Genomic DNA, 24,558 nt, shown 5'->3' on the forward strand with positions numbered 1-24,558 from the left:
ATAAAAAAAAACCAACCCAAAGGACTTTACTTGCTTACGGCATCCCCTTCCAGCTCTGCACCAGATCAAACAAACTTCTCTGCATTAATTTGCACTGGGGGTGCAGTCCTGGGCTGAATTGGAGTCACCAGCCCACGTGTTTTTGCCCATCCACTGGCATTATGCCCAAGGCAGCAGGATCCCACGTCCCCCACGAGTTACAGGTGGTTGCTTACGGAGTTATGTAGCCGTGGTAAGTGGTAAATGTGTTTGTGCAAACCGCTGCGCCTGTCAGTGCTGGCAAGAGCTGCTTAAAGGGTGCTGGCAGGAGGGGACCATGGAAAGGCACCAGCTCCAAGGCTCTCTCGGGTGCCCTGCAGCCTTAAAATTCCCTTCTGCCCCACTTGGCAGTGACTCAGGAGAAAAATCTGCTTTGCCTGTGGCGCAGCGAGGCACAGGTGAGGTGCTTTGGCAGCAGGGCAAAAACCTCTCCATTAAGGGACTTGTGGATCATTACCTTTTTTATTATTATTTACAATATTGAATATAGAGGCAGATGGCAAGCCATAATCCTCCCTTTCCCATCCTCTGAATGAGATTTTTCACCCCAGGAATGATTTCTCCCCCGCCTGACAGACAAGCAAAGCCCATATTTAGGTCAGAGCTCCCTAAGCTGTGCCATGACTCCAGGACCTCCTGACCTCTGTATCTCACCCTGGTCTGGCTTCTCCACTTGCTGCGGGGTACCACCAGCTGGCAAACCCTCACAAGGGGCAGGAGGGGATGGCAGAGGCTTTCACTGCTTGGTACAGAGCAGGCAAGAATGTCCCTGTGTTGCACATCTCTCCACTGCCCAGTGCCGGCACTCGATGCTGGGAAGACACACACCAGCCCAGCAGCTCTGACGACCCCAAAGGGCATCTACTCACAACAAGGACCTCTGCTAGGAAAAGATCAACTTCTTCCTCACTCTAAAAACCCGAAAACACTGAAAGGAGAGGTTACGACTGGCAAATCAATGTTTCAACTCACAGCAGGGGATGTACACTACAATAACACCACGCTCAAGGGGTAGGGCAAAAAAATAATAGGGTTTTACTTCTTAAAAAGCACAAGAAAACATCGTTTTGAGCTACAGAATGCAAGTGTTAACCTGCTGAAAGTGTTCAGTGCAAAGGGAAAGAGAGTGGCACACTGCAGTAGAGTCTCTAATTCTCCAACATGAGAATGAGCAATCTTTGTGTTTCCCAGGTTGATAAAAACACACAATCTCAAACAGCTGAGCCAAGGGAGGTGAGCATAACCTACACCATCCCTCACATTCTCCACCATCCTCTTGCTATCAGCCCGGATAGACGGTCCCAGGAGAAGCACACAAAGGCACACTCAGACCTTGCCCTGTTTAGGGCAGGGCTCCCAAATCCTGGGGAGCATCTCCCCATCCCAGATGGCTACAGGGGTGCCTGGCTTTGAGCTAACAAAGCATGTGCTTTGCTGATGCCTCCTGGGTACAGGGATATTATCCTCTGCCCCTGAAGAGATGTCACACTGATGGATGGCTCCGAGTCTCCCACCAGCACTAAGTTCACTCTATTTTTCCTTGCGGAATTTTACTCCCCTGCCCAAATTAACTCAGATGATGATTTGCATAAAGTGTCAGAGCAGCTGAGCAGGACTTGGACAAGCAGCATCTGCAGCATTTATCCACTGGCTCATTAGCAGCATTTCTAATGAAGGGGCACTAAAGGGCTTCAGTTCATCACTGCACAAACTTCATGTCACCAAGGGCAGACAGAAAACTGGCACCGAGCAGAGTGGGGCTGCAGGCAAGCCCTGACACCAGGATAGGAATACTGGGGGTACACTTGAAGCCTTTACTTAATTAAGCATGATTTTCAGGATGATTTCCAAGACTAATCAATAGTCTTACATGTAACTAACAGCCAGCTCGTGTATTCCCATCCTCTCCCCTGCCACTTCTTCCATGGCATCTCAGCATTGCTCGTTACTGCAGGTTTAATTAAGAGTGACAAGTTCAGCATCAAGGTCTTGAGTGCACACACAGCCCTGGTCTCTCACTGCAAAATTCCTCTTGCAGTACATCATTAGATGTTGCAAAACTAGGTAAAGACCCAGGTGCTTTGGGACAGTGCAAATAAACAATTTGGTGTTAATTTGGAGTATAAAAAGCAGTCCCTCCTGGGCTGTGGAGCGACTCACTCGTGGGCTGCAAGACCGAGATTTGCTCTGGGCAGTGCAACAACTCTTGTATTTTCACTTTGCCCCTCTACCCTTTCAAAAACAACAAGACCAAACCCCTCTGCCAGGGTCAGCAAGCCTTCACCCGCAGGGGCTGTGCATTGTCACCTGCACTGCCATCATCCCACAGCAGCCCAAGATGTTCCAGGAGGAGAGCTGTGCCCGGTTAATTGGAGCTGGCAGCACTTGGGGTCTCTCTGTGGTCCTTTCCAGCCTTGGATGAGGTTGAGCACAGGAGCCCTTGGCCTTTGGTGGCTCTGAAGCAGCACTGGGGAAGGCTGAGGGCTGGCAGCGAGGACACAGCCAGGAGCCTGATGAAATCACGGGGTACAAGGCAGGGCTGCTCCTCTGGGTATTTAAGCCTGGATTTAAAGCATGTACTCCATGGGAGAATTTAACAAACCCTGGAAAGGGCCCTGCAAAACTTAATATTCACCAGTATTAGAGCAGCACTACGAGATGCCAGCCACCAGTCTGCTGGTGGGAATCCTTTCCCCAGTTCCTGAGGTTCCTCAAGCAGATCACCACCCCACAGACAGCACTGAGTAGCTCTATCAGGCCTGGCTCAGCCCTGCAAAGCACTCACCATTTGCTCTACCAGATGCTTACCATCACCATCCATCCACTGTCACACTGACAGAAAGAGGGATGCTCTGCAACCCCCTCTAAATCACTGCAGAGCCCCTGGAGGAGCACAAACGGCCCGGTGACAAAGCTGACCCAGGTAATGATGCACTTGACTTGCAGATCCTCCTGCAAGAACTGTGGGCATCAGGGCAGCAGCAATTTGGAGCAGGGGGCTCAACACCCCTTTCCCAAGCGTCTCCCCTGGTTCCAGAACCCATAGGATGCTCATGGCCACATTCTAGTACCACCCAGCTGACCCAGCTCCTCCAGCGCTCCTTACCTCCTCTTACAAGCCATTGATTAAAAAAATCAGCACATTGCACAGGATCATGAAAAAATCCTTGACCCAGGATGAGCCCCATGGTCCTAACTCAGCCACGCAGCCAATTTTTTTCATTCCAGTAATGGTTACTGGAGTTTTACAGACTTTTTTTCTTTTTTAATTAAAAACCCCACGCAGGGGCCAAGTGTCTCCGTAGCATGACTTGCACCAAACAGCCTGTCATACTGAAAAAGTGAAATCCTTCCAGGCTACTTTCTGCAAATCCCTGTTGATTGGCACTAATTACCCTTCTCTCATGTAATTCTCAATTAATCAAAACTTTGAGCAGTGTTGTGGTTTAACCTTGTCTTTGTCTTCCTGTTTTCCATCCAAACTCCAAGTAAGCTCCTTGATGAACATAAGATGGATCCAAAACATGCTCTATATACACCATGTATACCTGATTGTTGATAAATAGTTAAAAAACGGCCTTTGAGTTTAATTAAGTAGTCCAAAATGGCCTTTCACCCTGGGTTTTCACAGTCCTCTATCTATAACGCAGCCTTGTGATGCTTTAGGGAAATTAATCATCATGTTCACTCCCCAGTGCAGTGACCACGCTCTGTTACATGATTTTATATGAAAATGGTCCTGGGAGGAGCCCAGCTTGGTGATGCAGGGATGCAGCCGGGGGACACCAGAGCTTTCAGCTAAAAATACTAAAAAACAGCGTCTGATTTTTGGCTGTAATTGTGGTGACACCAGTGACATTCACAGTGTGACAAGCACCTCCCAAAATTCAGGGTGCACAGCATATCAAACTCTCAGCCGTCCTCCCCACTGGGCACTACTGTGGGGCACTACTGAAATTGGCTTAAAACATATCACTGAGGAAACTCAAATGAAAGGAGGTTTTAATATATAAATATTTTTAATTTGTAAAATGGAAAGTACAGGATGGCTGGACAGTCACCTACGTTTTCTTCTTTATTTCCTTATAATTTTAGACGTCCAGCTAAAATACTGAGATTTTGGTTCTCCAGATCTACCAGCATTGATATCCTGCACACTACTGTGCCCAGACAGCACCACCAAAATTCACCTTTAATTGCAGTGCAAGCTCTCCACCAGACTGGATTTTTAACCTTATTAGAAAGTAGTAATTGGATTAATCAACCTGTGTAGTTACCCCTCACATCTCCAGAACTCATGCGTTAAAAACCCTCTTTGGGACATCACTCATGCATACATAATTCAAAGGGGGGTTGAATTGAAGTTCTAGGACATTTTTCCAGCATTTTCCAACCAGAGGGGTGTGCTGGAAACACCCCCGGGCCACCTCTGCATCACTGTCATTGCCGAGCAACTGAAGGAAAACAAATTGATTACTGAGGATTTAAACAGGCAACATTTTACCAGTTATAATTAAAAAATTCCAGCAATAAGGTCTGTGAGCAAGGAGACATTAAGACACCTGGAGAACTGCACCAGTGAGCTAGACACAAAGCTGGAATAAATATGTTTAATTAAAATAACTGAAGCAGTGAACAAACACCCATACACCCCCAGTTGCTTAAGAATGGGAGGGCAGAGAAAAGGTCTCCTGGAGGGAAAAACTGCTCCTGCACTTTCATACAATGACAGAATGGTTTGGTTTGGAACCACCCTCACTGCCAAGAATTTCTTCCTCAATCTCTTTTATCTCATTGCAGTAATTTCTGGGTATTTGGGAATGTGATTTGTACCTGGCTCTGCTTCTCCCAGGAACATCCATGTGCCAGACCTCAGATGCACACTTGGATGGTGGGTTACTTTGTAATAATTTACAGATTTTGTCTCTTCTCCCCAGTGAGACATTGAAAATAAGTATGATCTTGCAATCACTAAACTGAAATTGGCTTAAAACATATCACTGAGGAAACTCAAATGAAAGGAGGTTTTAATATATAAATATTTTTAATTTGTAAAATGGAAAGTACAGGATGGCTGGACAGTCACCTACGTTTTCTTCTTTATTTCCTTATAATTTTAGATGTCCAGCTAAAATACTGAGATTTTGGCTCTCCAGATCTACCAGCATTGATATCCTGCAGCCTCTTGTTTACACCACACAGCAACCCCCTGGAAAACCATCCCCTAAATCCCATATTCAATCTCCTCTAACAGACGTAGGAGAGAAAAAAGCTTAAGTAAGGAGGGATGCAGGACAAACCATCTCCATCACCCGGTGAATCCTGAGTCTCAGGAGGTGATGCCATTAGCAAAACAGCATTTGTGTTCTGCAGGAAGGGCTCAGGGAAGGAGATCAACGTGCAGAAGACTGTCCAAGTGGCAAAAGGGTTGCAAGAAGGGCACAGGCACCCACTTAAAATAAAATTAAAGTAAAATTTAAAAAAAATTAAAATTAAAATTAAAATTAAAATTTAAATAAAAATTAAAATAAAAATTAAAATAAAAATAAACACACACACAAAAACAAACAAACAGACAAAACCGAAAAAGCAAAACGAAAAACAAACAAACAAACAGAAAAACCAAAACAAAACAACAACCAAAAAACACTACCACACCACTAAATGCATCTTTTCTAGCCTTCGCCTTCAGGATTGAATTTCTCCCCTGACTTGGCAACATCCCCTGTGCATTAGGCAAATCTAAGGTTATCTCTTCTCCTCGGAAGGGCGGGTGCCCCAGCTGCACACTAACACACAGATCAAACAACAAGCTCTCATGAAATACTGAAGTGCCCGTAGAACAAAACAGTCCAATCAGAAGGGGAAAATAAAAATAGATTTAAAAAAAAAAAAAATGGAAAAAAAAAGCTCTCTCAGCCATTGGGTGCTACTTCTGCCTTCCCCATCCCCAAAACAAAGCCCCTCTCTTGCGTGTCTCTTGCACAAGGCAACGTTCATATCCCAACAGGAGATGTATTTACCCATATAAACATCCCTCCCTGTGTTACAGGAGCATTTCTTCCTTCCCCCAAGTTACAGGCTACCTCTGGGCATTGGCTGTGGCTGCAGAGTTTCCATCAAGGAAAGACTCAGCTCTGGCTCATCCCAGCACCACATCATCCCAGGGACACTCCAGCTGTAAGATTTCTATTCCCACTACCTGTTCCCCAGTTCAGGCCCCAGGAGTTTTGCTCCAAGACCAGGAAATGCAGTTCTCATCCAAGGGATGCATTTCCCTTTGGGAAGGACATGCATCTACGGTCACACTACACCTGATGCCACTTGCCTTGAAGCCCCATCAGCACGGGCTGAGGACTAAACCTGTTTCAAGGTTTAGTTACACGTACTCTTACCACACAAAGTGTGTGTGTGGGAATTATTATTAATTATAAAATAAAAGGCAGCAAAACACATGAAAATACACCCTGAAGTTAAAGCAGTTTAGGAGTGCATGAAGACAACTCAGGAGAGATGTAGGGCATCTCACTCAAGTTAGAGCCCAACACTAACTCAAATCCATCTCCACCAAACATTGCACTGTGACTTTTCTCTCTCCTCTAGGGAATGCTTTTTTAGGCACATGAATAAAACAAGGGGAAGAAAAATAAATTGAAGAAACACTACATTATCCCACTTCATTCTGTTATAAAAGCGAAGCTTTTGCAAACTGTGCTGCCAGTTCCCAGCTCAGAATGCCCAAAACAAAAAGTTTCTTTCTGCCCTTTCTAACAAAATGGTCAGTCCCAATAGCTGAGTTCCTTCAAAATCCATGGGCCAGTGGTTGGATAGGGCTACCTGAACTTGTGTGGATGCTTTCAGCCACTCCCATGGGCAAACCAGCACACATAATAACCCACAGCATTACTCACGTTATAGGTTTGTCTTACAGAACCTCTGAATCATAGAATCCCAGAATCCTTTAGGTTGGAAGAGCCCTCTAAGATCATTGAGTCCAAGTGTTCCCACAGCATCTCCAAGCCCACCAACAACCCATGTCCTCAAGTGCCACATTCACACAGCTTTTCAATCCCTCCAGGGATGGGGACTCCACCACTGCCAGGGCTTAAGAACCCTTTTCCATGAAGAAATTTCCCCTAAAATCCAAATGGATCAGAAGAGGCATTAGGGGTCACGCATATCCATGGATGCAGCAGGGATTTAGGACTGTCTCTGAAGAGGATGGATCTACAAAAAGCAGAGAGTTGCTGAAGCAACATGCCCCCTCACAGCTGCTCTTTATTTCAGATGCCTCTGGGCAGCAGCAGGTCTTTTCCCCTGTCCCACACTATGGTGAAACTGGATGCTGCTGCAAACTTTCAGATGGGTATTTTTAGGTGCCTTCTTAAGGAAAAAAAAAAAAATCCCTATTTGGATCAGTGCATCTGGCCATCATTTATGGCCCTCCAACCTGGGAACAACATACCAATGTGTCAGTCCTGGGAAATGCCAAATTGAAGGTTGTGTTGGGGCTGCCCACACACTGTGGTATTTTAACCTTCAACTTGCACATTTGAAGGCACTTTCAAACTTACTGCCCCAAATAAAGACAGTTTTTCAGACCTAAAACCACAAGCACCTCTTGCTTCTAGAGGCATCCCATTCCATGATCACAGAATCACTAAACCCCCAAATGGTTTGGTTTGCAAGAGACGTTAAAGATTATCTCCTTATGGATCATTCCAGCCCCTGTGATGGGCAGGGACACCTTCCACTATCCCAGGTTGCTCCAAGACACGTCCAACCTGGCCTTGGACACTCCCAGGGATCCAGGGGCAGCCACAGCTTCTCTGGGAAACCTGTGCCAGGGCCTCACCATCCTCACAGACAGCAATCCCTTCCCAATATTCCATCTAACCCTGCCCTCTGCCAGTGGGAAGCCATTCCCCCTTGTCCTGTCCCTCCAGCCCTTGTCCCCAGTCCCTCTCCAGCTCTCGTGGAGCCCCTTTAGGCTCTGGAAGGGGCTCTCAGGTCTCCCTGGATCCTTCTCTTCTCCAGCTGAACCCCCCCAGCTCTCCCAGCCTGGCTCCAGAGCAGAGGGGCTCCAGCCCTTGGATCATCTCCTCTGGCTTCATGTCCTTCTGATACTGGGGGGCTGATGTTTGATCAGAGAAGTGATGCCCTAACCTCTGTTCCTCCCAGAGTGTGGGGATGAGCAGTGCACAGGTGCCTTCCAACCTAATACCATGCCCACCCTCTTCACTCACCAGCCAGGCAGGCTACCAAACTCCAAACAGTCTTTGCCATCATTCCAGTTTCCCTCCTCCCCCCCCGTGGCACCTATCACCTTGCTCACTGCTCCCTGATAAGCCTCTTTCTCCCTGCAAGGACGGCAGGGAGCCCTTATCAGAGCATTATTAAAGGCAGTGTCAGAGCACAGCCTCCCAGTTCCCAGCCACAGTGGAATAAGACCCACTTTCTATAAACAAATGGTACATTTGGAACCGCTTTAGTAAGGGCAGAGACTCCAATGTGAGAGGAGCAGGGTCTATCAGAGCATCAGAGGGGTGGGTTCAACCTCCAAAAGGCAAATATTTGCTTTCCGCTCCTCTCCCTTGTCCTCCCCTTGCTGTGTTTGCAAAACAGCCTCACTTCCACCTGCAGAGCTAAAGGATGGCTCCAGCACCGACTGCATCATGCTGGAAAGCCACATGCCAAGCAACCCTGCAGAGCAAATCCAGCCTGGCCCAGCGCTCACCTCCTGTTGGATTTTCCTTGATGCTTTAAGTCATTCACTTCAGTCAGCGGAGAGGGACTTCAGACAAGGGCCTCGAGTGACAGGACAAGGGGGAGTGGCTTCCCACTGACAGAGGGAAGAAATTCTTGCCTGTGAGGGTGGTGAGGCCCTGGCACAGGTTGCCCAGAGAAGCACTGATGGGCACAGCATGTCCACAAAGTGAGCTCGTTCAGACTGCCAGCTCTGATGAGAAACCCCAGGGGACTGGTTTTCACAACAGCCCTTCTCACAGGAAAGCAGTTTAACCTGTTTAAAGGGCATTTTATCCTGTTCTCAGAGGACGCTTCCCCTCTGTCCAGCTACCAGCAAAGCACTGTCAAAAGTCTGGGCTCTGTTTGAAAGGAAGCCAGCAAACCTCAGCATCCCCACAGCCTGATTCCAGCCAGAAACACCAGCTGGGAAAGCTCACGAGCTGGGATTTCCTTGTCCCTCCAACACTTCTGAACTCCCTCCAGGATTTGCACGCACGGGAGAAAGCCCATGTCTCGTTTTGCACTGACACTGGGGGAAATAAGCCACAAATCTCTCCTCATCACAAGACAAAAAAATAGAGAGGATGCTCCGGCAGTGAGACAGACTGCCACAGTTAATATCATTATCCCTCCTAATGTGTGCTTTATCACCACAGTAAATTTATCCCCAGAGTCACACGCTCAGTCTGCAGAAAATAAAGTGCGAGAGACATCCCCAGAAAAGGCTTAAATCCCCCAAAATGGGGAGTTTTGTGAGTATGTGGAAGGGATGTTCAACACAAGCAGAGAGTTCAGCAGCTGCTCACCCTGTACAGGGGACCTCAGGCCTCCCCAGTCTGGGGGGGGGGGCTCAGAGCATCCTCACAGGTTCGTGCCTCGTGGGAAGGACAACACAGGACGCAGCTCCAGGGCATCACCACCAGCACCAGCAGCTTGGTTACTGAAGCAACACATGAATCCTGAAGAGACCCATCTAGATTTCAGGTGTCACTTCAGCCCCACAAACAGCTGGTTTGTTTAGTGGCTAAAGGCCACTACTGTATTTTCACACCCACATTTAGTGCAGTCAAGGGTTTGTGGGATGAAGGAGGCCCCATCCACCCCCTCATGCCAGTTTATTACCAGGGCACAAGATCCACACATGCTTCTCTGGTGGCTTCAGATTTCTTTAAGCTCTGCCTTGAAACAAAAGGTGAAAAAAGCCATGTCTCCATTTTTAACTGGTCTGCTTCCATAAAACAACTTAAACATCTTTAATGCATCTCAGCGATCCAACATGAACCCTGTGGATGGGCGCCGCAGCTCCCAAGGGACTCCTCCAAGCCTCACTCATGGACAACTGTGTTAACACAGCAGCCAACTTTCAAATCAGACATAAATTATGCACAAAGCCTGTGAGAGACAAGGGTCAGTGCTCATTGTGGGGTTAAAGCAGGTGAGGCAGATGCAGTCGGGGCCTCTTCCATCGCCTGGGGTACTTCAAAAGCTCTTCATCTTTCCAATTATGAGCCCTGGTTCAAATCTGCACACATCTGCAGCACACCGAGCTGCTGGGCTGGCTGTCTCAGGCCTTGGCCTCTGTATTTTGCTCTGCTCTGACTTGAAAAATTACATGTGTTTTGTGTGAGGAATGGAGCCAAGTCCTTCCAAAACACCCCCTTCCCCTTCCAGATAAATTAACTACACTGAAGTTTAGCCTGACTCCAGGACAGGTTTGTCCAGACCCCAGATATATTTTAACTCTTCCCAAGCACATGAGAGAGAGGAGAGGTGTCAGCAAGACCACCTTCCTGCCCAGCCAGGTACCATCACTCCTGAGTCACCCAAAGACCACATATGCTCTCAGCATCACACATGACTTCAATCCATCAGGGCTTCAACATCCACTGCTACTGCTTCAGAAACTCCTCTCGAGTCACTCTGGGGACACAAGGACCATTTGGAGTTCAGAGCCCCCAGAGACCAATTCACCAAACACCCAGAGGTGTGCAAAGGAAATTAATCTATCTAGACAAGCGTCAGGGCTACGTATCTTCCAGCTGTGTCTGTAGCTGCATGTAAAAGCAGAATTTATCAACAGAGATGCAGCCAAAAATGTCAGCCTACTGACTTCGAAGCTCGAAGGCAGAAGAAATGAGACTTTAACCCAAGGAAGGTGTTAATTTCCTTGGTAAAGATACTAAAAGCTTACTGTAACGTGGCTCTTCAAAGGACAGAATTTGGGGAACTACTTGGAAAACAAGAGCTGATTTTATACTGTGGAAAAAGAGCAACAGAGCCCACGGCCGCAGGCAAAACCAGAGCATTAAAACCCACCTAAACCTGAATGATCGCTCAAAAGCTTGGTTTCAAAAATCACAACAAATGGTTGAAAACTTGGACCCCCTTCTAGAAGCCAGGAGCAGTTCCAGCACAGGAGTTTTTCCCCCAAAAGGCTGCCCATGCAGCACAGCTCCTCTTCCCATTTTCAGGTGGGCTCTGACATTGCCCCATCACGTTGGACATTCTTACCAGCACAGCAAATTGCAAGGTACTGCCAGAGTTTAGCTGCAATATGAAATTAAGGCAGAAGTGTTGCTGCTGTACTCCGGAAGGATTACGGAACTATTTTTAATAAGGGGTTTAATAAGCTTTAGGCAGAGTAAGTTGCTTTTGCTCAGCTCACATGGCTGCAAAGATAAAACCTTGCGCAAAGCAACAGCCACGAGTTGCCTGACAGAACTTGCACCGCTGAAAATTATGGAGTTACCTCTTAAGGAACATTCTCTTTTGTTGTCTTTGAAGGAGAGGTTTATATACTACAAACTTAAGCATCAAGGTTTGGCTTTCTCACACTTTTACAACATCACAGTGCTACAACTCTGCAGTTTCTGTTGCTGTTTTGGCCAGAAGCTCACAGGAACAGGAATGTGCTACATAGGTGGTTTGTGGTATGAAGAAAGCACTGAAAGCTGGCTTTATGGGTTAATATTCTTTAGTTTTTATGTACTTAAGATGCACATCATCAGGTGGGCACCTTCTGAGTGGCAAACTCCCACACCAGGTTCCCCATCCCCAGCCAACATTGGTCACCAACAGCTGCACCACAGCTCTCAACACCCTCCATCCCAACAGCCACCCAAAAAGGCCACATCCCAGCATCCATCAGCCACATCCCAAAGAGGACAGGTATTTGCAGCCCAGGGACGGACATCTCCAGGTAACACACGTCTGCTGAAAACCAGTTAGCACCAGTATTTTCTTATTCTAAAAAAAGGGAAACGGAAAAAGAAAGCAAGCCCATCCGAAACCTGGGAAGGGGTCAGCACAATGAATGTAAAATAACGAAGAATTATTAATTATTCCTACCCTGTGAATGCTACTCCCTCCCCCATCACTTAGCACAATCTCTATTGTCTGAAAAGCGTTTAACTGGAAGTGGGTCATGTCTCCTGGCATTACTAAATCTTCCCAAATTTCCCCTGATTAGTCAAACGCGATATCCTCTCTGACATCTGAGTGATTGAGGTAGTGTGTAATGCCATTTTTCCCCTGAATGAGCCACATCAAAGAGGGTTATAAGCCGAGAGATGGCATGCTGGATAAAACAGCCGCCAACAGATTGTCCCCAAAGTATTACCGAGGAAAATTATATTGTTTTGTTGGAAGGTTTTTCCTTTAGAAACATTCAGCCTTTGGTACTGAATGCAGAGAAACAAGAAACTGCCTTCAGAGAAGCCAGAAGGGTGAAACCTCACTAGTTATGAGCTGTGTGGTCCAATGGTTAAAGCCCTTCTGCACACTAATATCACAGGGATTTTCTATCAGCCACAACATCCAGTCTTCTCTTCACACAGGGAAATCAAAAAACCACGCTGCTACAGATTAATGACAGGCTAAATCTGGGTAATATGTTGCAAATTATTAAATATTAAAGCAGAATAATCTGAAACTAAAAAAGGGAAAAAAACAGTAAACCTGCTACTGAAAAAAAAAAAGAAAATACCATTTAAAATTGGGATATAACAGCAAGGAATCACTCAGGCAAACATATCACCCTTTGGAGCAAACGATGCCAGGGCTCTGTAAGGATGCTCAGCTGGGACAAGTGCTGCTCCAGGGACTAGAGCTGGGACTGAACTCCCTTCTCACAGGAAAAGAGCTGGAGCTCTTAAATACTTGTCAGGTTGGTGATTAGATGAGATCCGGACAAAGTTTAGTCAGTAACAGCAGGGTTTGCATTCTGCTGATTTACCTCACGCGACCTTCCAGGGCCTGAAACTTTGTACCAGAGCAAAGACTGGCAGGAGACAGCATCCTTTTACACACACACAGAAAAATCATTTAAAAAAAAATTATTTTTTGAGAGTCTACAGACTTTCTGGCATTGCCAAACAGAATAGTCTGTTCTGTAGGAATAGTCTTTTTTTTTTTAAATACGGATTTCTGCACCACACTTTGGATAAAGGGAGGTTTCCATTTGAGTGAGAACACTGGTTTTTCTGCCCGATGCTGGACTTCTTTGGGATGCAAACCTCTGTTTTGGGCAGAGCAGTGCCTGGGGAGGAAAAGTCTGCTGGCAGCTCATTTTTTGGGGACTCAAGAGTTGCACAGCCTGAGTTGCCTCAGCCATCCCATCTTCTCCTGCACGGAGCGTTGCGTGCTGAAAGGGAAATTCAAGCAGGTTTCATGACTAAAGATGATTCAGACCCATTCTGACAGTCCAGCAAACGGGCAGCTCAGGCTTCTCAAAGCACTACCCCTGCCCAGCTGGCATCACAGGGGAGGGTCCCCACGCCTGGGAGGGACCTCCTGAAGCAAGGGGTGCGAGCACAGACACCACTCCCCGGAAGAACAGCGGGGAGGGCAGAGCAAAAGACGAAGATTAGTTCTGACAGCCTGACCCTCGAGTTTATTTTGGCATGGCAAGAGCACACGAGGCTTCAAAGCAGCTCCCGATGAGCAGGAGCAGGGCCGGCTTGCCCCGAGGCTGAAATCCACAGCCCCGTTCCTGCCACTGGTTGCACCCAAAGCATCAGCCCTTTAACCCTGATCATCAGTATTTTCTAGAATTGAGATTTTGCATGCCTAAGACACCTAGATTTTTCTCCTTCCTTCCTTCCTTTTTGTTTATTTTTAAATGAAGCATTTTATTTAAGAGCTCTGCCTCCATCCTCCACGACAGGGCAGACGAAGCAGAAGCATTCCTCTCGCCACCCTGCACAGGGAGGAACAAGTTATCTCCTTGCTGAGGCAGGGTGAAAACAAAAACAAAGGCTTTAGAAAGAAAAAGCAAAAAAAGAGAATAAGCAGAAAGGAAAGGAGAGCAACAGATTTGAAAGCTGGTATATCGAGGGTTTACAGGAGCAAAACACGAGCTTCTTATCTCTCTGGATAGTGTATTTATAATGCCCAGGGCCATAAAACACATGCTATGGGAGAGCCAAGGGCAGGTCCAGCACCCTGGGACCTCTGTCCCCTGAAAGCCATTGTGAGAAAACTCCAGTATTCAGAGTAGGGGAGTCCCTGCAGACACCCCTGAGGGCAGCTCTCCACCTGCCCCCGGGTGAGATGTTCACACCTCATGCAAACCTGGCTTCCAGAAGAGCTTTTTAGTGCTGTTGAAAGTCTTGCTTCAGCCAAAACATGCCTTAATGGTACCATTAGCTACAAGATGGGAGTGCAGGTGTCCACAGTCTATCCAGGCAAAGAAGTGATTTATTCCCAGACCGGGTGAGGCAGGAAGGCAAGGGGACAGCACGGTGACACAAGGCGCCAACCAAGCACTGGATGATGGCACTTGGTCTTCCATTTCCTTCAGCATTTTATTTCTTACCACCAAACGTGGTGGTGAAAGCAAGCACCAGCTACAGAAAGGCTGGTGAGAGCCACACCAGTATTCCCACATCTACCTTCCACCTAGGTCTGTATAGCTCTCCTACAACTTGTTCCCCAAACAGGACACCAGGAGGTGGGGGACCAATCCAAGATCACAGCAGTCCAGCACTGCCATGTGAAAGCCACTTCCAGCTCTCCAGCCCCACCCCACCAGGAGACTGGGTGTCCGTGGCTGAGCCCCACACCACCCCCAAAGTGGGCACCCACTCCTCCACCCCAGGGGAACATCACCCTCACTGCCCAAAAAACAGCAATGCCCACAGCAGCCACATTATCAGAGCTCACAGTAATTAAAAAGCACAAATCCACAAGGAGTTACTCAGCTTAATTAGATTGAAAATTACAGCTTCTATCATCTCAGCATCTCAGCAGCCACTCACTGCCTGGGATGTGCTTACACCGACTTTCTGCTCGCTTGGGGTGTTGCACCAAGGACTGGCTCCACAGCAGGCACGAGGATCAGATTTTTTTTTTTATTTTTATTTCTTTAGAAAAATTAATTTTCAACCCTCATTTGGTAACACACATGTCAACAGCCCCCACTGCCTGCTCACATCCAGCCCACTCGGGTATTTGGCAGCTGAAGGTTTGCCTGAACCACCCAAAATCATCATCCCTGTGGGGCTTTTGGAAGAAGCCGGACATTCCCATGATTTTTAAAAAGCCCATCTTTAAATATACTAAGGGTCTCTTTCCTTTGAAGAGCGGTGACTCTCTGAGCCACATCCCCGACATGTAACGTGTCATTTTGATAAGTGGTGGCTGTGATTCACCCACAACACATTCTGCTGCCTGTAAGTGGTGGTTAGCACATCCTACCAGCACATCACACCTCGGTGACACTTTCGTCAAGGAGCTTGGGCAGTGACTCACAGGAAGGGTGAAGGTATGGATTGGCTGGGTCTGAGGTGTGGAGTCACCCAGGGAAACAAATCCGCTCACCACGGGGCAGCCCATAGTCCAGCAGGATGGGAAGTGGTCGTGAGCTGAAAGGGTTGGTCAATCCCAAGCTTGGAAAAGGCATGTTCTCAAGAAATAGTTAAGCTGGAAGCACGTGGCAAATGGAGATTCATGGATGAGAGCCAAGAGGAACATCAAAAAAATCAGGATGGATAGGTGGGCAAAGGTTGTCTGGAGAAGTAGGCTGCCCAGAGAAGCTGTGGCTGACCCATCCCTAGAAGTGTCCAAGTCCAGGATGGACAGGGCTTGGAGCAATCTGGTCTAGTGGAAGGTGTCCCTGCCCACAGCAGGGCGTGGGACTGGGTGAGCTTTAAGGTCCCTTCCAACCCAAACCATTCCGGGATTCTGTGACACAGCACATGTCTCCTGTTGAGGTGCCATGTAAGCACCAAACACCTGGAGCACCCAGAGAACACAAAGTCACCCCATTGGTATCACCCCCAATGCCAACATAGGGAACATGAAAGGAAAGAGGCAATGCCTGTACATTAAGGAGGAGATGGACAGGGCATCCTACAACCTGCCCTGCACCATGAACAGTTGGGGCAGCAACAAAAGCTTTTACATGTGCTGTGGTTGATCTGCTGAAAGTGCCAGAGCAGGGTGTAAAGGTCCCAGCAGCACCACTGGCTTCACATGGACGAACACAGGAGACTAAAAGTCAGTACTACAAAAAACTGCTTGTGGAGGAGAAAATAAGTAATAAAATTTTTAAAAATCAGATGGGATTTGGTCAAAAGTCGTGGCGGACAGTGGCAATGTGGGTCATCCTGCATCATGCCACAAGTCTGGAGTCCTAACCTGCAATTAAGGGCTTACATTGCCCATAGTAAGGGTTTATAGACTACATTGCTTGTATCTTGTCCTACAGTCCAGACTTTGACATGTTTAACCCATTCCCATGACTCGCAGGTTTCAGTCAACTAGAGAGATTTTGGACATGGACAAACCAAGGAGAAAGGAGAGCACAGCTGGAGATAAAGTTGCATTTCCAGGCTGCAGGCTCTTTCCTGTAGGGACACTCTTTTCCAAACCCTCTGGATATCGCAGGAGGGGCAAAGAGCAGAAATACCAAACCCTTAACAAGTCTCATTAGTAAAACTGATGAGTTTACCGTGACCCAGGCAACACATTAAGGAGTGTTCCAACGAGGAAGGCCAAATGAAGCCCATCACCCACCAAATCCAGTCCTTCCCAGCCCTGCCACCATCTCTGGACAGGTCCCTGCTCATATTTAAAGGATCAAGCTAAGCCAAAACCCAACCCAGCCCCACAAAACGTGTCTTACAGCAGGCCAGAGGCATATGAGGGCAACTGCTTTACAGCCAGCTCGAGACGCAGAAAGCTCACAGGGAATTTTTCTCAGCTTTGCTGAAGAGCAAATTCCTCACTAAAGTGTTTTGCAAACACTTCAGGTGTCTGCCACAGCTTGAGGTTTTGCTGCAGTAACAGCGGTCATCTTCCCGACCCGAATTGTAGTTGACGCTGATATTCCTTTAACCACCACAAAGTGCCTGTGTTTGCAGAGGGTCAAAGATCAGACAACAGCACCACACAAAAACACCCAACTCAGGGTTTCATCTATGCTACCTGATACCCATTGCACTGCTGGCTAACTTGGAAGCTCCAAAGTCCACCTTCATGCTCAAGTTAGGCTACTCCTGTAGATTCCTTGCTGGACAACTGTCCCAGTAAGAGTATGTGACTCCTTTTCTGAACAGAGCTACAAATTAAGTGGTGTGTAAATTGGAAGTCCAACCTGCTCAGAACTGCACCACATTACAGCAAACTAATATCAGCTTCAAGAAAAAAAAATATAATGTATAAAAGTACGGACACAAACATACATAGACTTCTTTCCTGGTCACCAGAAGACATGCATAAATTCATGTTCAGGGCCATTATTTTCTATGCCTAGGTAATTGGCATCAGAAAAGAATAACGAAGCAAAAATCCTCCCTTGTAAATACATTCCTCAACAGCAGCCAGGCTGCCTGTGACAAATAACCTCAGTTAAACTCCCTCCTCGGTGCAGAAAAGGGTAGGAATGATTCATCCCATCCCATCCCATAAAAACCAGCATAAGCCTGAGGCTGCAGACCCCACGGATGCTCCCAGGTTTCCACACTTCACCCTGGAGTTAACCCAGCAAATCGCTGCCATTTGGGCTTGCACGCACTGGGATTTCCACACCCCAATTTCACACCCTTAAAACAGTATCAGGGCAGGAATTCTTAAAAATAATTTTTTAAATAGGCAGGCTGATTAATACCAACCAGCAAGAGGGCATACAGCTGGAATCAAGCTAATTAATCCCTTCTGGAATCACTCCTGGGGCTGTGCCCCAGCACCTGCACTGAGCTCCATGTTCCTTGGCTCAGTGGCTCTCATCTAACCCAAGCACAGGGGCTATTAACTGCACAACCAAAACGAAAAACTGCACAAACAGAAAAGAAAATGGGATTGTTTTTGCAGCACAAAGCTCCTGGAACAGCGTGCCCTGTGGTGCCAGGAGGGCACCCACGCAGTGCCAGACACAGGGTGAACTCGGGCCATCCCATGCCCACCGAGGGGGGAAATGCCCCCCAGGCCACAATCTCCCACCTTCCTTGCCTATGCTCAAGGCCTCAGACGCAGTGGACTGGAGGGTCTTTAAACCCCAGGTTGGCTCTCCCTTCATCACCCCCGTGCCATCCCGGGGAAGCCGAGGAGGCCCCCGAGTTGCTGCGGCGCTGGCCGTGCCCTTGGCACGGTCCCCAGCTGCAGAGAGCTGGCTGGAGCAATCATATTTTACATTTCAATGATTTTCTCTCTGCGACTGCAGCTCATAATGAGGCAGGATCAGGAGGAGCCCGGGGATGCCAACAGACTCAGCTCCTTCAGCGAGGCAGCCCCATCCTTAAATAAAAATCCCAGTGTGGCCTCCAAGCTGTCCCTGCCCTTTGTGGACTGACCCAGACATGTTCTCATAATCCAAAATACAGGAGGAAAAAAAAGCCAAAAACCTTCAAGTATAACCTGCTTTTCCTAACAGCAGCTGAAATGGCAGCAGCAGGAGTTCAGGAGCTCTGCAACAGAGGTCCTGTTGATGTGCGGGGGCTGAACCCCAAACTTGCCCTGTTCCCCACTCTTATTCCCAGAAGTTTGCTCTACACAATTTAGAATTTTTAAAACTTTGAGGGGTTTTGTAGATTTTCACGTAGCTGTAGTTTTCTTTCACTTTAGACCACCACTTTCTCACAGCTTGCGTGTCACATTCCTGAAGCTTCCATTTAACCATCTGTTTACCGTCTTTTCAACAGCTTTTTTCAAGGCAATAAATGTTTAGCAAGAGCATTCCATTGGATTCTGTTGGGATGAGCACCTGGACCAGAATAGCGGGAGATATGGTAGAAAAAACAAGATACAAGGCCCAAGACCATTGGAGGGACTCCAGTGGGACAGTTCTGAGAGTAGTGCCAGAGCAAAAGGGGTCTTAGGATTGGATGTCCCAATTAATATCAGAATCAGCAAAAGATACAAAAGTGTAAGCACCTTTCATACTCCGTGGCCAGAAGGCCTTCATTAAAAGAGCTGTTCTCTATTTTATCTAATACTGCCTGGAGAGTCTTTTCTCCCGAAGATTTTAGGCATCACAATCCACAGAAAATCTTCTCTCACTTCCCAGCCGCTGCTCAGCCCCAATCCAGCACACAGGCACACACTAAGGATGAATCCTCCCCAAGCCTTGAAGGATAAATCATTTTCAGAAGCTTTTATGCCAGAAGGTTTATGCCAATTCATTGATTCAGTCAGTGTGTGATCACACTGGCAGCATTTATTCACTTTTGAAAAGTTTCTCCCCAGGGTCAGAAACCACCAATTCATTCCAGTTACTTTATTTAATACAACTTTAAGTGAAAACCAGAGCATTTTCTACACTCAACACTAGCCATTAGAAGAAGACTTTTTAATGCATTAAGTTCTATCCTCTGTGCGAAAATACTTGGCAAGTAACAGTCACTTTGTACAATGGGAGGGAAAAAGAGAGTATAAAAAATAAATACCCTGGTTTCTTATTTACCCAGAGCTTGCAAACCTTGCAAAGAGCATATCTTGTGCTGCACAACACCCCGGGAGCAGAAAGGCACAGCTCATTCCCTCTCCTGGCAGAAGCACTGTTTTGCATGAGGTTCAGAGGCTATACTTAAAAGAACAATTAACATATTTTAAGAAGCACCTTTAAGAGAGCAGAACACCCAGAAGCCAAAGCAATTATAGTTGTTTTAGTCACATGAAGAGCTTCGCCTTACAATGTAACAAAGGCTAGCCATGCAAACAACTCTAATTTCTGCTAATTAATGCTGCAAATCAATCCTTTGCTGGGGATGGCACCTTCCTTGGGTGATGTCCTTCCTCCATCCTGCCCAGCACCCAGCCCAGGGAGCAGAGCATCCCCGTTACCTCATTACAGGGTAATGCTGGCACCTGCACAGGCTCACCTGGACTGACTGCAGCTACCTGGGCTGTAGCTTAGCTGCATAAGCAACAGGTCTCTTTGGAGGGCCCTGGCTGGAGAGGAAGGAAAGAACCCTGCATGTAGGGAGCTGCCTTTGCCTCCTGCTGCAGGTAAATAGGGTTTGAGAAACTGCCCTGCCCAGAAACAAACCGTCTGCCTGCAGTGCTGCAGCTGGGCACCTCGGGGATGTGGCAGAGCAGGACCAGCCCAGGCAGCCCTAGAAAGGTGTTTCTTGGGGGAACTGGGCAATACACCGGTTGGGCAAGGCTCCAGCACTTTCCATCTGGAACAGGTTTTTGCCAGCTGGAATCCTTGATGCCACTACCTGCCCTACTCCTCTTGCACATGCTGGTGCCAGCAGCTCCAGGACCAGGTCCACACCCTTTGCCACACAGCTCCTCTTCTGCTGGGACATGCACTAAACTCCTGTTTGCTTCTGCCACAGAACAAAATCCACAGCCAGATAAACCCCAAAGTCCCCAGATAAAGCACTGGGAGTGAGAAGGGTATTCGAATGGTCTCTCCATAACTATTTACCCAAGTGGAGTCCTACGTGCTTTAAGGTTGATGCAGTTTTGGAACTACTCTCATGCTCATAATTAGGCACAGCTACTAATTATCTTGTTTGATGGGGGCTATTAAACACCAGTCAGCCCTGATCTTAAAGGGGCATAGGGAGATATCACATGGAGAGGGCCTCCACCAGCAACTTGGAGCTGCTGGTGTTTCAAGGATGGGTTGCTCTCCAGTTTAAAATGTTCCTCAGGGCAGTGCCCAGTCTGACACACCAAACTCACCAGCATGATGATGAACTTATTCACTAAGACACTGCTACATGTCCACACAACGTCTCAGAAAGTCTTCTGCAAGCATCATGTGGAAGTTAAGGGCTCTCTACTCAATACACATCAGCTCCCATTGCAGTCCAGTAAGAAGGAGCGGTGGGAAAACCGGAGAAGTCCCACTTGGACACTCCAAAGTGGCTCTCCAGCAGTTTCTCTCACCCTGGTTCCAGCTCAAGGAGGAAGAACTCCAAGGGAGGTAGTGTTGTGGCTGTGCTAATGCAACACCACACGTTGGATCGATCGGCTCTTAGCAAGATACTATTGATTCCAGCCACAGCATCTGCCTTCCCCTCCTTCTGCATCCTCCCTCAAAACGCCACATCCCCACCCTGCCAACAAGGCAACCCAGGAGGCCCCACCTCTTGAAGCACTTGGAAAGTCACCTTCTGCACAGAGGTGATGTGCAAGCAAGAACCAGGACCCTCCTTAATGATCCCTCTCTTCTCAGGGACCTCTGGCAGCAACCACCACCAGGCTCAGCATCTCAAGGCTGTTGGGTTTGTTGTGACTTTTAAGCCTTCTTTGCTCTTTTTTTTTTTTTTTCCCGGTGTTCTCAAAGTCACAGGAAACATTTTCCTGCTGCTTCAAAGCCCCGAGCTGGCACAGAGGCCCCATGCAGCAGACAACCCAGCAGGACAGTCCTAAATTTCACCGTGACTCAGCTGCACAGATGACCCTTTGCGGGTTCAAGGCATCACCCATGGCCCCACCACCTACCAAAACAGCTGCATCCCTAAAACGTTGCTGCAAAACAGACAGGCACTTGCAGAACAGCCAGTGCTGAAACACCTGCTCTCACCAAGAATCTTTGTTTTTGTTAAAAATAAATCTAAAATTTACAACACACACAGGTGGTCACCAAATCCCCACCACTTCCCAAGGGGAAAAGTCCCTACACAGTAACAGGATCCCAAGTAATACCCCAGGAGGCATCTTACACCTTGTTCAACAGACCAACAGGAATATAAACCAAACCAAGCCAGCATAAAAAGACAACACTGGTTAATTAGCTGATCATCAAGTTAAGAATCAATTAACCAGGTAGTTTTAATCAGCTCAGAGACCAGGGATACCACAGCACTTGGGAAGCATCCCTGGGGAGGAAGGAGGCTGGCTCTATCGCATCCATGCACTCATCCAAAGAGATGCTGCGGTCAGAGCAGTTTAGCCACAGCTTTACTTCTGCTCCCTTTCGGATTTTCCAAGGGAAAAAGCTTTTCCAAACCTGAGACTCCGCTTTTAAAGTGCTCCCAAGAAGGATGGAGGCCAGCCCACTTCACGGACAGCCCTGCTCAGTCCAGCGGGGCTTCTGCAATTCCCACAGGTTCAAAGGAGGAGCCGCCAGAACCACAATTCATCCTCCACCCATTTGATAGCAACAGCCAAAAAAAAAAAATAAGTGGCAACCCCCAATGTTACATAAAAGCTGTTCGCAAAATGAGTTACGAGAAGCAGAAATCTGCAACAAAGTTAAGCCCGGGAGACCAGCACAGAGACAAAAAGTGCTTCCTTGAGAGGGTTGGTGGCAATCTGGCAGCATCTCCATGCTGACCACGGTCACGGGAAGAGTTTAAAACACTAAAATTCTCATTATTACAATACATGATGCTGGCACTCTACAGTCTTTCAGCAAAACCCATTCTGAAGCCAAGCACTTTTCCTGATGAGCCCCTGCCTAATGTTATTGATGGCTTTTACAGAGCACATTCCCTGGATCCCGGCTGCCCGCGGCACTCCCGGGTAGCCTCGAGAAAATGCAGAGCACAGGGAGAGGGCTCTGTCCGTATCCGCTCTCGCTCCGTACCGGGCAGATCTCCCGCTGCGTGCGAGGAGCTCTTTCATCGGGACAAGTCAGTCAGCAAAGATCTCTCCAGACACAGACCTCTCGCTGGGAAGAGGGGCGGAAAGACCCGAACTGCGTGGGATGCATCCACAGCCCAGTTTGGCCACGGACAGGGAATACCCAAGTATCCCATAGCATAAAATAAAAACAAAATTAAAAAAAAAAAATACGGAAAAACCCGGCGATATCTTTTCTAGATCCCAGGCTTTGCTTAAAAAGCAGCACCTGAGCCTCCCATTAACCACAACGATCGCTTTTTAGGAGCAATTCTGGGTGCCCCTCTGAAGCACAGCGCCCAGCCAGGCCACCAGCCATGTCACCTTCCCCGGCTGCCATGAGGAAGCGGGTGCGTCCCTTTACACCCCTGCCAAGGGATCACATCCAGGAGTTGCGGAACAAAAAAGGACTCTGGAAACCCGGCGCCCCGGGAGCGCTTCGGTGAGTTAAGACACTTCCACGGACTGCGTCTTCCTCTCCTTCCACCCCCCGTGGTTAGGAGTACGGGAGGTTGGGGGGGCGGGAGGGGCAGGAGGATTTGGGGAGGCTGAGAGTCTTTTATCCGCGCAGGTGACGGACCGCACGGAGGGCGAGGCCGCCGCCGCCACCACCTCGACCCACGGGCGAAGTTCACCCTTTCCTGCAGAGAACCTGGGTGGGTGAAACCTCGAGGGCACCGCGAGGGGACCGGGAGGGGACCGGGAGGGGACGAGGACCCCCGTGGGGGTGCGGGGGGTGCCCCCTCCGCATCCCGCGCACGTGCGGGCGCCGTCCCGGCGGGTGCGGGGAAAGTTGCGGGGCCCCTCCAGGACCGGGTAAACAGCCCCCGGCCCGGGATCCCGGGAAAACACAGGCGTGCACAGAGACCCCTCCCCGCTCACCTTGGTGTAGAGCTGCACGGTGGACATGGCTGGGGCCGGCAGCGCTAAGCGCGGAGCATGGGGGCGGCGGGCGGGCGGGCGGACCGACAGCCGGACACACGGACACACGGACGCACCGACCTTTACACCCGCCGCGGCCGGCCGGGGTGCGGGGACGGGAAGGGAAGGGAGCGGCGGCAGGAGGAGGAGGAGTAGGAGGGGGGGGAGAGGAAGGAGGAGGCAGCACCGCTCCGCCTCCGCCGCGCCCCGCTCAGGTATGGGGCGGCTCGGCTCGGCTCCTTTCGGTTCGCTTCGCCTCGGATTTTATTATTAATTTATTTATCTTTTTAAAACCCTTTTTAATAATTTTTTTTTCCCCTGGCGGTCACCACCATCCCGCCCGGCTCCGGTCCCCAGCCAGGGGTAGGGACCCCCCCGGCACCGTGGGTTGGTGCTGGGTTTGGGGGTTTTTTTCCCCCCTTTTATTCATCTTCCTTTCTCACAGAAAAAGAGTAACTGAGCCCACTGCGGTGCCCCTCGGTGGTTTGGAGGTCTCCCATCCTCACCATGGGGATCACCCACATTTTGGGGTGCGAGGAATGGCGTTACTGGGGTGTCCTTTGCCAAGACACACCTGTTCCCTGGGACGAGAGCATTGCCCTCATGAACCCACTGAAAATCCACTCAAGAAACGTGCCAGATATAGGTTTTTCTCTGCCTTCTCCTGTCTGGAGGTGGGTTTGGGGTCCCACCACCAACGCGGCTCCTGGACACTGCTTGTGTGACACTCCTACACTGAAGGAATTGTTACTTCGGCAGCAACAGCCAAAAATTGATCCCAGCCTGTCAATCCGTGGCCATGCTGCCTCCCTCCATCCCGCGGGAGCACCC

At 48.5% G+C, this 24,558-nt stretch overlaps 1 protein-coding gene across 1 annotated transcript in view; it reads right to left on the reverse strand.

The window, feature by feature from the left end:
- Window positions 1-23,808, reverse strand: part of LOC120324665 (unconventional myosin-Vb-like) — a gene marked incomplete at its 3' end in the record, with an annotated part of 106,069 nt that extends 82,261 nt beyond the window's left edge. The window contains exon 1 of the mRNA XM_039388403.1: window positions 23,689-23,808. Coding sequence (XP_039244337.1) covers window positions 23,689-23,715 — 27 coding nt within the window. The remainder of the gene's footprint in view (window positions 1-23,688) is intronic.
- Between the last annotated feature and the right edge of the window lie 750 nt (window positions 23,809-24,558).

Source organism: Pipra filicauda, unplaced genomic scaffold (genome assembly GCF_003945595.2).
Source record: "Pipra filicauda isolate LSUMZ 115617 unplaced genomic scaffold, ASM394559v2 scaffold645_size190756_pilon, whole genome shotgun sequence".
Taxonomy (NCBI): domain Eukaryota; kingdom Metazoa; phylum Chordata; class Aves; order Passeriformes; family Pipridae; genus Pipra; species Pipra filicauda.